We start from the raw sequence: 14,135 nt of genomic DNA, 5'->3' as shown, positions 1-14,135 counted from the left end.
TGTATAAAGAGTATGTTTCATGCTTGAGATAATTTTCATAATTGTAAAACAATCTTAGTAGGATCATACAAAATGTACCAGCACATAAACATCTCTATATCTGGTTCAGTATCTTCCTGAGTGGAAAATAAAGAGATTTTACTGCATGAATGATTGAATTAATGATGATTTCCCACTAGATTAAAGGTCCAGTATGTAACATTCAAGCTTTCTAAAAGCTTCGTAATGGTTACTCCGTTCAGGGAATGAGATCCCTTGAAAGGAATACAGTTTTTAATTTACTAATGCTTTTCTGGTCTGGAAACACATGCAGAAACACAACAGTTAGTGTCTGACAATCCGTGTCCATTTCGTGGGGTTATATTATTATGAGAGAGGATGTTGTTGTTTGGATCTTCTAACTGAATTTAGGTGCGATGGCCAGAGGTGGCAGATTTCCAACAAACCTTCGCCCTGCTCCTTTAAATCATTGTTATTATTCAAACTACAGACACAAATGTTGAGAAGACAGTCCTTGACCTCAATAATGTTGAACACAATGTCAAGGAAAATGTGGACAAACAGAAGATTCTTAAATGGACATATCTTGAAATAATCACTTTATTCCTCAGCGTTGGTTGTACCACAGCCTTAAAACATGTTTTGTTCTATATTCACCACTAGATGGTAGCATAACCATACAGACTTTTAAATTAACGCTATATAGCCATTTATTCTTAAAGAATATAACTTATAAATGCCTTATGAGCTTAGTTCAACTGTCTTACCTCATCAGAACCCAAAATATATTACATTGTTTGTAAACGATGTAATTGCAAACAAACACTGTATAGCTTCAAAACATTGTCAAAACTATAATTTTGATGGATAGTCAGTCCTTCAGCATCCATAGCTCCATCTATGAAATTGAGAGTGGTTACATTTCTCCAGCCCCATCCCTCAGCTTTTTACCCAAGGGTATTTGCTTTGTTGTTTGTTTGAATCACAGGTTGCCCCTTAAATATAATTCAGCGTTGTCCAATAATAGAAACATACTGTAATTACTTTATTGCAACTGGTCATGCTTTCCCAGAGAGCGATTACTCCACTGATTCCCATGTCTTCCCTTGCCAATGGTTATATTACACAAACCTAAACTACAATAGTTGATTCAGGAAATGTTTCAAGGGTGGCAGGGGGTGGCGTAAGAGTGGTGAGGGTCATAGATGAGCTCTTCAGCGGTAGAAGATCCCTAGGGCTGACCAGTGACACCACATTGTCCTTCTTTGAGAGCCAGACAGTAGGACACAAGGGCTCCATGAAGTCAGCCTTGTACTTGTACAGGAGTGTAACAGTCTCAGTCACACCATAGAAAGCAATTGAACCCTTCTCAAAATCAATGTAGACCCCTATCCTTGTGACCGTACTGGCCTCCAGTAGTGCTTCCACATTGTCATGCCAAGCTGAGAAACCTCGGCCCGTTCTTCCTAGACACCAAGAGAAGTCATTCCCTGTGATGCAGCTGCTGCTCTCCTCACCCTTACGATCGATGCTCTTGTAGGTGAGACCTACATGTGCCTTCTCCCCACTCATTTCCACCTCAAAGTAGTGCCGCCCCAGGTAAAGGCTCTCTGAGGTCATCACCTGGCGCCAGTATTCAAACCGTGTGGGTGTGTCTGGGTAAGTGTGCTGCCAGGGGCTGGTGTTGGTCACCTTCCTGTTGTCTTTGGTCAGTCGCAGGAATTTGTGAGTGGTGTCTGGGTCGAAACTAAGATTGCTGGCATCTGCAGGGAAGATAACACATATGTCAACCGATACCCCAGTCTGCAAAATCAAAATGTGAAAAGTGGTATGTAAGTAGAATGAGACATTTCATTGATTGATTGGTTGAAATTAAGTAGTTGCTATATAGTGAAGAGGAACACTTACACTTCAGGAAGTCCTCTCGAGTCTCAGGGTCAGGCAGAGACAAAGGCTGAGCCTCTGACATGTCAGCATGGACCATGGTTTTAATACCCAGTTTCTCTGTTGGAGAGAGGGGAGTTATCCTGTAGGTAAAATGTAGTACAGTACATCCACTGCTTTAGGAGACTCGGGATATGTGCACACTCACCACTCTTGCATATCTCTTTCAGCTTGTCCCTGTATGTAGAGAGCAGCTGGTCACACAGCTCCTGGGTGGACTCAGTGACCACTAGGCTGAAGGAGGCCAGGCGGTCGATGAGGCCAATGTACACCCCAGGCAGACACATGTCCACTGACCTCTTCTTCCACTCAGAATACTCCTAAAGTCGCCACCAGGGGGAGTCAGTGCACTGAAACTGTAATGCCAGCACATGGACACCTAAATCATGAAACTGTTGAAATGATCTCAAATACTGTAGACACTGTCAGCATATTGACAGACAAAATAAATACGTGATGCCTCACTGACTGTACTGTACAGTACCTTACAGATTCACTGTGACATAGGAGATATCATGCAGTCGGGTTGACACTGTGGCTCTCAGTACAGTTTTGGGTGTGCCTCTGACCTGCAGGAAGTCAACGTCCGTCTTTTTCCTGGAGAGCTTCTCCACCCGGGCCAGGGTTTTCTTTAGCTCTGCTTTCCTCTGCTCCAGATGGGCCTGGATGCCCTCCACCTGCCTCAGTGCTTGTCTCTGCTCCCCTCCCAGCACCTCCGCAGCTCCCCTTCTGGCCTCCACCACGGCCGCCTGCAGCAGGGAGAACTGCTGCTCAATCACAGCCCGGACCTCCGCCACAGAGTTCTGAGGAGGGCAGGGTGGGGGGCATAGGAATGGGGGAGAGGAAGGTGATTGAGGTAATGTGTGAGAGAAAATTAGGGGGTAAAGATGGCAGAAAAAAGCATGGGAACGATACTCTGTGAACTTGTATCGGTTTTATATATGATTTAAGTTCAACAGCTATAATCAAAGACAATGGTGTACAGTGTTAAGAGGAGCCAATATATTAGATAACAGTGTACCTCTATAGACACATTGTTGCTCTGTAGCTTGTCAATTGCATTCTCTGCAGCTGAGATGGTCTTTGTAATCTCCCCTTGCTTCTTCTGTAGCTCTGTCTGTAGACAATCATACACAAACACACATATTCATACAGTACATATGAGGAAGAGATCTGTTTCTTTAACAGTTCCATGTGTAGGGATAAATGCCAAAAGCTTACCAGCATAGCCTATAGGAAAATATTTCCCTTTTTCCTGACTATGCGAGAGGGCAATTTCTTGGAACAGCTACATAACAATGAGCAGGCTGTATATATCACATGTCACACCGTCTGGTCCCAATCACACAGATTCTGGAGTCTTGTGATTAACTAATGATGACTCTTTGCCTAAACACTTTCCTTCCTCTCTCTCTATCAGAGGAAGAGTGTCATTACATGACGCAAAGAGAAGCAAAAGTGGGGCAAAAGTGAATGGTCATCATTCATCATTAGGTGCTATGGTAAAATATCATTGTGTTGTATTGTGTTTCTGTGTGTATGTGAAAGGCATCAGCACCTCGATCTGTCTGCGAGCTTCCCCAACAGGTAGAGTGGTGTGTTCCTGGTGCTGTTGTCCCTCACAATCCCGACACACACAGCAGCCGTCTGTCTGGCAGTAGAGCTCCAGGGGAAGCTGGTGTACATCACACGTGCGACACTCTATGTCCTGTAAGGGCTCCACCAGACGGTGGTTCTGGAACTTACTGTTCTCCAGGTGAGGCCTGAGGTGGACCTCGCAGTAGGACACTAGGCAGGTGAGGCAGGACTTGAGTGCCCTGCAGGGGCTCTCGATGCAGGAGTCACATAGAACATCCTCTGGGTTCAATATGTTAGAGGTGCGGGTGGTGTTGTCTTCTGGCTCATCTGTTCTCCCAGGGTCCCCTGGTTCCTCTGTTGTTTTGATCTCTTGGCTTCCGGTGGAGAGATGGGTCTGCTCCTTATCATCCGCTTCATTGATGACGGGGGCCTCCATTGCCTCCATATCCAGGTAGGCTCTTTGTCCTGTAACAGGCTCTCCCTTCTCTCAGTGAGGGCCCTTTTCTGGTTCAGAACCTCCCCTCTCTAAGAAGCTGGGCTGGTGGCTTATGTTAGTCTACCGCGGCTTCTGAGACATCACAGCTCTAACACCCTACTCTCTCTCTCTCTTTCTCTCTCTCTCTCTCTCTCTCTCTCTCTCTCTCTCTCTGTCCAACTCCATACTCAAGACAACTCAGTGAGCACTCAAGAAAATAAATGAGGACCACGCCTTGAGAACACTATAGTGAGTCAGCAGCAGTAGTCTCCTCTTATTTCACTCCTCCCCTCTCTTTCTCTCTCCCTTTTTTGTGTCTCCTCCCTCACTCGGCTAAAGGCACAGCCGAACTGGATAACTGGGAGGAGGGGCAAGTATGACTGAGTGTGTTTTGATCCAGCCAGGGAGGACAAGGAATGTGGTTTCTGTTTTGATGAATCATAAAATTGTGTGTTATAAGAGACTTGCTGTACAGTCAAACTTGTACACAACACTATCTACCTCTTCTAACCAAAATAACCATAACCAGTACATTGTGTTCCCAGAAACTGACTGTATGACACTGAACAAAACAGGTGCTACAGCTTTAATAGTATACCTACTGTACTGAACAGATATTATTATTTGAACAAAAACATCTGGTTCAGCTAAAAGTGATTATGCATTGTATTCTATGACCTCAGCGAAATGTCTTGACATTATCATAGAAGAGTCATGCAATGTCCAGAAATACTGCATGTCTGAGGGGGATCACTGTGGAGAAGAGTGTTTCCTTTTGATTACAGTTAAGAATGTTTCTGGACAGCAGCATATCCGCCCATACTTCCCGAGATTCTCTCCAACCAACCACATGCTGTAATGCTTATCTTAAAATATGTACTAAAAATATATACTAAACTGAAAAAAACTCATAGACAATAATTGTTCATACACACTTAGGGAGGGGCAGGAAATATAAACAGGATGTAGATTGTCTGGGTAGATAGCTGCCACTGTAAACAGGGAGAGTGCACCAGGTACAATGAGTGTTAATCCAGTCTAAAACCAATAATGCATGCTCATATTATGATCAGGGTTTATTGAAGGGTTTTAGAAAAGAACTTGGATTCATGGACTCTGCTGCAAACTAAATGGTCCCTGTATGAACTCTAGTCAGTGGGAACTAATTGGCTTCCTTGCATGGAACTAAATGATAAGAATGGTGCATGAATGAATGAGTATCAACTTACTTTAAAGCTCTGTAACCTCTGACTCCCTCATTGTTGTCCTCTTTCCCCTTTCTTCTGAGGTTATGGGAAACAGCTCCCATGCCTACTCCTCAAACACAATACACACAGTCACTCTCATTAGTGTATTTGTTTATTTATTAAGCAAAATTATTATTTAAAAAAGTAACATTCACTGTTGACATCTATTTAGATTTCAGATGCACCTGACAATATCTACTACTGACCCATGAACAGCTGGAAGACTGTCAAATTAACAGTACAAACAGTACACTAGACATCAATAAATGCTGTATGAACAATACAGTGAGAGATATCCTCAGGATAAATGTGAAAAATTGGAATTTAAAACCTAATTGAGTGTCATAATAAAAAGCAGGGTAATGGCTTTAAAGCTCTACCATAAAAAGAGATAACAACACAATGTACTGTTTGATGTACTATTTCATTATAAAAACACAATGGTGTAAAAAGGGTTTCATCCCTTCAATAAGATAATGATAAAATAATATATTAAACACAAAAAAAGATAAACTATTCTCTCATAGCCTAAATTTACAAAACAATGAACAATTGGCCTCCTTTAACAGCAAGACAAGCTGAAACTGGTTTGATCTGGCATACTGGATGTAAACAAATGTATCGGTATAAAACATATAAATGCATATCAGTTGAATGATCCAGGCCAAAACACTCAACAGGTGATCCTCATCAACATCTTTATCAACAGAGTGCTGTTAATGCACAGATAACAGGGAGATCAAAAACTGCGAATGCAACTTATAGATTGGAGACTTGGTCCAATGGATTAACAAACAAATAACAATAAAACGTATGTAAAAATCATGTCTTAAAGACATTTAGTAACAAATCCACAGGCACAAGGAGCACAGGCACAGGAGATGGTAGTACTGTACAGTACATGCCCCACAGGGGCAAACATAAGCCAAGAGAGGTGTAGAGGAGAGGAAGACCCCCACCTTCAGCTCTCTGCACACTACCACATGGCATACAAGGACACTGCAACCCTGTACGCCGTATTCTGTAGATACAGGTCCAAGCAGTCTTGGACTCCTATCACTCTCCCTTGATGCTGCTATGATTCAAGACACCTTTTATATCTCTTCAGTTCAAGGGTAGATCCACATAGTAAAGAAAGCACAGGCATCCTACTCAGGATTTTTGATAGCTCATCCCCCTCTTGTCCACTGATATTTGTCTTGAAAATGTCCTTTCTGTCTGGCTCCCGCCACAGAACCAATAGCAATAGTCACCACTCACTCACAGCTCTGTGTCCTCTATACAGTCTGGGTCTTCTATGGTCTCCAGGCGCCTCTTACAGGCATCCAGGATCTTCTTGCGAGGCCCCAGGGGGATATGAATGCTCTTGAGGTCGTGGTCAGAACACAGCAGCAGTGCTTCCAGGTCAATCTTCTCCCTTTTGAAGATGGGGATGAACTCGTTCATGCTCTGTGTGGCCAGGAACACCTCCAGAGAGCTGGTCTCAGGCTCGTCGTCATCGTCCAGCCCCAGCTCCACCTCGTCCCAGGGCAGCTCCTGCCTGTTCCTCTCCTGCAGGCTGTGGGCACTGCCGATACTGTCCTCGTCCAGGCTGGGCGAGCGATGTAGCCGGCTGCGCAGACGTACGTTAGCTCCCGCATGCTCTGTGCCTGCCAGGCTACCCTCATCCCGCCCACCGATGCCAAACATTCCCCCACTAACGTAGTTCCTCCTGAACATCATGGTGCCCAGGCCAGGTCTGTTGAATAGTGAGTCGTGGCCAGAATCGGTACTGATCTCGGAGTAGTCCACATCAGGCCCATGGAGGTCCGGCTCGCTGATGGCACGCGAGATGGCATCGTCGTTGTCTCTGGGGAACATGTCGCGGATGTTGCGGCGGGCACGGTCCTTGGGACTCAAGTAGGTGCCCTGTTTGAGGAACATGACATCGTTGCCCAGCTGCAAACCTGAGAGGGAGCGGACACTCTTCCTCCCGTCCTCATAGATCTTAAAGGTCCCCTCTCCTTGCTTTCTCTTCTCCAGTCTCTTCTGAATCTTAGTCTTCCCTCGGGTTGTGGCATGAAGAGTAGCCTACAGGGACAGAGTGAACACTGGAATCAACCACAAACAATATTATGTGATCTTTGCAATTGGTAGAGTGAAGCAAGAAGAGATCTACATCTATCTACAATAATGCATACAATTTTAGCTTTTTGAAAGCTAATGGGTGAGATTCATGAGATACATTTCCATGAGTAGCTGCATGACAGTGTTACAGCTGACCTGAGAGTATGGCACACTGACGGTGGCTGCATTGAGGTGGTGCAGTTTGCGGCTCACAGAGCTGCTGGTGTAGCTGGAGAAACTCATGGCGTCGGATACGGAGGCCTCCGACGCCTCCTTGTGGAACCTGCGCTCCATGCGCTTGTGGTGCTTCCTCTGCAGCTTCACACATTCCTTGATGCGTCGCTCTGCCTCGCGAAACGCCCGGTCCTTCAGCTTGCTCACCAGCTTGGGGTTGAGGGCCATCTGCTTGGCAGCGATAGAGTCCAGGTAGCGCACGCAGTCCATGTGGCTCTTGGTGGCGGCCATGTCCAGAGGGGTGTGGTAGTCGTTGTCCAGGCACCACACGTTGGCACCGAAGGACACCAGGAAGGAGAGGCAGTTATGGTGGCCATTGGCAGCTGCCAGGTGGAGCGGTGTGTTCCCCCATATGTCACACTTGTCTGGGTTGCCCCTACAAGACAGGACAAGGGAAGATTAGGACAATAGATAACAGATATTAGCTTGAATCTGAGCTTGAGAGAGTGTGGAAGTGTGTTCATCCATATCTCTCTTATTCTAATTCTGAACAGTCTATTTTGAAGAAATCCCAAACACTTTATCATGCCAATAGATAGTCATTATTACCAGAGTTGTTGTTCCAAAGGCTAGGTGTTAGCTAGTTGCAATATGACCCAGGATAAGGATTACCCTCACCTTTGTCTTCCATCAAGATAAACCTAAATATAGCAGCACACTCATGAGTAAGCACATGATTTTTTTATCATGTTTTCAGCACTGATCTGTCATCCATGGATTGTTCATTGGGTCTTCATAAATCATTTAAAGCCTTGACACGGCACAAACTCTTTGTATCAGTGAACAGCCCAAACATAGTACATAGTACATTAACTAATTCTCAATAGCACAAAACTGATCATGTACATATGTGGTTGGATAAACCGTAGCCTTGTTTTAAACCTCCCTCCTGTCCATGGGGGGGGATATCCCCTGTATAGTAGGCTTCCTCCATGCTCACTGTTCCTCTATCATCATCAGCCTATGAACTCAGGGTCACCTCCACTAGTGCTGCACCGCTACAGTTGGCCTGTAATACGACCACCAGCTTGCCAGCACTGCAACTACACTACTAGTATCCTGTTTCAAAGGGAGACCGGTTAGGTTACACATGAGCACAATCTCGTATGGTGATGTCATGCTGAATTCCTCCAGTCATGGAGCATGGATCTGGCTGGCTGATATGGGGGACACAGGCACTTGGACCCTGCAGCAGAAATACCTTCTCATAACACAATAGGTCCATTGTATGTGTTCTCATTTCTGGGAAACTGTAATTATTTTTCATTTATTCCATTATACATACATCACAAAGTGATTAACAACAACAGGTGTTGGGGGAGGGTGGGGTGTTTGTTATTTGATGTAGAAAATGCTAATAAAAATGTTTTACACTTTATTTTTTTCCCTCTGTAAAAAACTGATGAAATAGGTCAAATCTGGTTCACCACCTTTTCCAGACTGCACTGCATTTAACCCTCAAACAATTTCAATGCAAACAATTAACTTTCAGATCATGTAAATATCGCTCACAAGTTCTTGTCAATTGAAATGCTTGCAGACAGGATTTGACCTCAGTGGATTTGACTATGTAGTTTCCCTACATAGCATTGTCCAATGTAGCTTGATCAATATTTGATGGGCTGCCTGTAGGTGAAGCCATGGCAGAAGCAGAGATGTATTATTGATGGGCAAAGCTGCAAAGTTTACACAGGTGGCGGAGAAGCTGTGTGCCTAGATCCAAGCAGAGAAAGGATTAGCACTGTCTCATCTGCCTGACCCTGATTTCTACCTTTGGCCTCAAACACACTAATGCTAATGTGTGGGAGGAAAAGTGAAGTGAAGGGTCAGGTGGAAAGCCAACAGGTCAGTGTGATAGTGAGAGTTAGCTACAGTAGGCTCCAGGGAGTGGAACACTAAAGGCCTGGGTACTTGGTCTAGTGCCCAGGAAGCAACAATGAAGCAATTACAAACTTTTACTAAAAATGGAGTGAGAAAACAGTTTGAGAAATCTGTAAATACTGTAATATCAGGGACAACTTAAAGCATATACAGCACTGTAGATTATATTGAAAATAATATAATACAGTATGTTTTAAAGAAGTAACAAATATGTAGCCATAAATAGTCAAAGAGTGCTTTATATCAGGACATACTGTACAATAATGTTATGTACCGTTAAGGTGTTATGGACACCTTATGGCAAAACCTAAAAATAACTCCTATATTTTATAATAAAACAGGTGATAAGGATGGACATTCACCCAATCTCCTGCCCTCTCCTTTGTTTGTTGTTTCATCTCCATATAAAAAGACGGATGAATGCTATTGTATTGTATTGTATAGTGTATGTATTATGTCCATCATAAATCCACCAAGCATCAGACTGGATTGCTGCTACCCCCATTAAGTTGTCAAATATCATTGAAATTATCTCCATTATCTCCCTGGATATCATGGGTGTTGGCATGTCTGAGACACGACTGTGCCCATAGATGTATATTTTTAGTATCAGATGTCACTCAAACATTTTAGTAGAGGGGGGTTTGTTGTTTGTCATTTCATTCTGTGTAAAAAATCTGTATAATGTGCCTTTCCAGAGCAGTAAATGTCTAAAACATTTATGAACACTATGCACCGTGGGAAATCCTGTGATAAGGGTTTTAAACCACTGAATGTATCACCACATAGTGCCATGGGACCCTACATTGTTTACCCTGTGTGCATTTTCCCTGATCAAGATAGTACATGACCAATGGACCACATCTAACCTAATTAAGCCTTTGCTTATACAGTATATTGTGTGCTTTCAATAGATGATGAATACAGCCCACAAGGCCCACTACTGTAAGTCTGTGTGAGATGATAGGTGTAGGAATTTCACCCTTGTGAAATAAGATGTCTTGTGGCTCCAAAAGCGTTTAGTCAAGCAACAACTTTATTGTCCAAGCAAAATAGTATTATACAGTACACAGCAAATAGTGGGTAAAGAAAGGCAACTCAGTACAATTACATGTTTGAGAGGCACACATTATATACAAGAGACCCCAAAGGTGCAGATACCCTGGAGGTGGGAAGTGGTTAACAATAATAGCCTGTGCATGTCAATGAAAGGAGACAGGATACATCTATCTATTGTACTATTGTTTATCAATAGCCAGGCAATCAAGTCGTTTAACAGGGTTTTGTTAGTCAGTATCAGGCAGCCAAGTCTTTGGCCATAGCTTTGTTAGTCAATGCCTGTCACAGAGAGTTCTCATGTGACTAACAATTGCAAATTAACCACTTTGATAATGGAGGGAAACCAGGTCAGGCAGAAAACCACTGAAGAGGGCTTTTGTGTTCCATTTTACTGGTCCATCATAACTGAAACAAACCGATCTTAACAGGCCAGCTGGATCGGTCATTCGCACAGACTCTGCTCAGGATGAATTTCAAACATATTTACATATCTACTGTATCTGTCTAAGAGAACAAGTGCTTACACATCACTGAAAAAGTATTATGGTTGATGAGTTGGTCTAGAGCCTTCTATCTAGAATCTAGAAAGGTCATTGTTGCATCACAGAACAGTGACTTGCTGAGTAAACACAGAGCCAACACAGCACACTGTCATCTATTGATGTTATGTGAAGAAGTAATGCAAAGCTGGGGAGGGGGTACATACAACAGCCTTTGATGATGATGGTACGTCTCTCCTCTTTGCACACAAGCGTTGCTATGTTTAAAGTGTGACACTGACTTTATTACAGTCATGTGACAACACACACTGACTTTATTACCGTGATATAACAACACAACAGGCTATGCTCTCTCGATCATATGAAACCTATACTTATTTGGTCATACAATAAACTTCATCAGTGGACCCACATACTAAAATCAACATGAGAGTACCAGGAGAAAATAAGAAAAATATTAAATAGCCAACAAAAATATTGCCTCAAATGTATTTAGTGTGCTGTAGACAATACATTGGTCTTGAGAATAACAGGAGGACATTTATTGATTATGATGATTAAACAGACAGACTTGTGTAAGGTCTGAGCTGCTATATCATAACTCAATACATAGAGGCTGAGGATGTGTCCTGTAACTTTAGTTCAGTTTATAGAACAATAAGTCCTACATTTCCATAAACAGAAGCATGGTATATCAGTAACCTTTTACTTTATGTTTTCTCCCATGAAAGTTCATTTAAATGGAAACACTTACATGTATCATCACTGTGACGCTATAGGCTTACATTAAAGGTCTGTCTAGAGTAGAAAGGTCAAGACCTGTATTTTTCTTTACTCAACCCGCCTCCAAGGCAGTCTGCTCTCCTCTTTCACGGTTCTAACACTCACTCTGGGCCACTTTGTGGCACCCTAACTGACCTACTTCGTAGGCTACTCAGGAGGTGTACCGTTACTGTACACTGTAGCCTTGTTATCTACATGGGTAAAAACACTCCGCACACAGCTACATTATTTAATCAAAAGTAAAAGGCATCATCTCATATGATAAAAGTTCCTACCCTCTGCCCACGATTAGTCGCAGAGCCTCCAAATTGCCGTGATAAGCGGCCCATAAAGTTGGTGTCATGCCATCTTCGTCCGGCGCGTTCAGATCCTTACGTGTAGCCTCTTTCAGCAGGTCCAGGTAGCCATCCCGGGCCGCCTTATGGTACCTGTCATTCATGGTACAGCAGTATCAACTGACCCTTAACTCCATTACGCTCGATCATCATCTGGCCATCTGAGAAGTATCGTTCTCTGCCGACGGTCTTCCATCGCGGCCACGGGTGAGCTGTGAGAGTCGCGCTAGAAACGGAGCGCGCATTCGGTATCTAGGGTCACCTGAGACGCGCACCAATCGGTCAGGGCGTGGTTATTAGACAGTGTTATCCTAGACTACATAGGGCTATGCTAATTGATTTGGAGTATGGATGATGAACCTAGTCCGACAGATTATGGAGAACTCTTTATTAATTTAACATATATTGCTGAATTTCAAGTTCTACCCCCTTAGGCTAATAGACTAGGGTTAGTGTATTAGTATTACACTATTACTATAAACTGGAATCATTCAGTACGAGAGATAAAGAGCAATTTTAATTGAGCACAATAAGAGTGCGACTCTTATTGATGCCAAATTATGTAATTTAGCCAAGGATTAACGGGACCTCATGCTAGTATCTGTCATCATGTTGACCGACTCAAATTGGTCTGATGTAGCCTAATGTTTTTAGTTCTGATAATCATTTTAATTACACTGTGTGAGAGCAACGCTCACTTTGTGTGATATATCATGTGCTTCTTAATCCTCTTTGACATACATCAGATTTGTTTGGAATTTATGATTGTGCATAGTAATTCATTTAGCTATAGGTGTGGTTTCTGTTGACTACAGTGGTACTGGATGGATATAAAAGCAATGACGGGCCAGGTCGCCACTCAGGACCTGCAACACACGCGTCACAAGGTAGGCTGCTGCTGAGACATTGTATATTGACACCAATGATCAATGTAGTGCTTATTTTTTAAGATTTCATTGGAAAAAGTAAACCAAATTGTTTGTGCTGTTATAATGGTTAATGTAATGTTAAAGTAATGTTTCAAATTATGTGAGGAGACAGAATAATAGCAAGTCTGATCTGATTTTGCCCTATGGTGGTCTGTGGTAGTCAGTGTGGGCTATTTTCAGGCTTCCTTGATAGGGTTGAAGAACCTGATTCAACAACAGCCAGCTATACTGGAATTTTTTACAAAAGATTAACATGTTAAAAATACATTGGCACAATGTGTTAAGAGCATTTTTCAATTTAATAGCAATACAATTTAAATAGCATTACGAACATGAATAGACTTGCAATTAAATGTTACATGTAGTGAAAATGCATTTATTGTCATCAGCATGTTAAAGTTATTGCTTCAGGAAAAACATTTTAAGTGTATTTTTATAATATTTTAAGGGTGCAAAGTTAGCTAGTGTATTGAATTGTATTGTATTCAAATTAAATTGAAAACATTCTATGGCAAATGGAGCATGGTTAATAATATTAACATTTCCAGGAGGGAGTGCATATCTCCTGACTTCATTATTTTTTTACTTTTTTATTAGACAGAAAATGAAACTCATGTAGCCTACATTTCACAGGGTGTAGAATGCCCTAGGATACAAGGCACATTGACTCCAGTGAATAAGACCAATGTTTGTTGATACATTTGATTAATTAAATTGAGATGATTGCTTTGTTAGTTTCCATTGAACCAAACCCTGTTAATCTGGTCTACCAAATTTCCATTGGTTGGCCCCCACGCAAACCAAGCATAATTTGATAAGAAATCACTCTTGTCATACTGTAGGATACCTTGGACGAGTTTGACAACTGGTTATACATTGGGGTATGAGCTGGGTTACTAGATGTTAGGTGTTGATGAAGCTTTAATCAGACAAGGAAGATTTGACCTTGCCATTTATGGTTTACCAGTGAGCCTACCTACTGAACACTTGACCTCCAAAAGATTTTGGTTTTATGGCACAATCTGAAATTTCAAGTTTATTTGTTGTTACATCCTATACAAGTA

General features: G+C 42.5%; 2 protein-coding genes across 2 annotated transcripts; both read right to left on the bottom strand.

The window, feature by feature from the left end:
* Nucleotides 1–582: 582 nt before the first annotated feature.
* Nucleotides 583–4,279, bottom strand: LOC310810273 (tripartite motif-containing protein 16-like protein). The gene is made up of 6 exons (XM_083677969.1): nt 3,503–4,279; nt 2,966–3,061; nt 2,514–2,747; nt 2,093–2,264; nt 1,909–2,004; nt 583–1,763 (listed from the first exon to the last, which is right to left on the bottom strand). The coding sequence occupies exons 1-6, from the start codon at nt 3,965–3,967 to the stop codon at nt 1,132–1,134; spliced, it is 1,695 nt and encodes a 564-aa protein (XP_083534095.1). The 5' UTR covers nt 3,968–4,279; the 3' UTR covers nt 583–1,131.
* A 1,767-nt stretch (nt 4,280–6,046) lies between these two features.
* Nucleotides 6,047–12,246, bottom strand: ush1ga (Usher syndrome 1Ga (autosomal recessive); the record flags this gene model as incomplete). The annotated part of the gene is made up of 3 exons (XM_083676717.1): nt 6,047–7,314; nt 7,507–7,960; nt 12,083–12,246. 3 exons carry the CDS (start codon nt 12,244–12,246, stop codon nt 6,505–6,507), a joined length of 1,428 nt encoding a protein of 475 aa, XP_083532843.1. The 3' UTR covers nt 6,047–6,504.
* Between the last annotated feature and the right edge of the window lie 1,889 nt (nt 12,247–14,135).

This window comes from Argentina silus (genome assembly GCF_951799395.1).
Source record: "Argentina silus genome assembly, chromosome: 9".
Taxonomy (NCBI): domain Eukaryota; kingdom Metazoa; phylum Chordata; class Actinopteri; order Argentiniformes; family Argentinidae; genus Argentina; species Argentina silus.
This window is presented reverse-complemented; position numbering and strand designations above follow the sequence as displayed.

Bases quoted from the DNA above. Each gene is read 5' to 3' on its own strand.
- LOC310810273 (XM_083677969.1), bottom strand. From the start codon at position 3,967: ATGGAGGCAATGGAGGCCCCCGTCATCAATGAAGCGGATGATAAGGAG. The intron at 2,748-2,965 runs GTACACTGTTAT...TGCCCTCCTCAG, and splicing joins GCAACAATGTGTCTATAGAG to AACTCTGTGGCGGAGGTCCG. The intron at 2,005-2,092 runs GTGAGTGTGCAC...TCTCTCCAACAG, and splicing joins GAAAGAGATATGCAAGAGTG to AGAAACTGGGTATTAAAACC.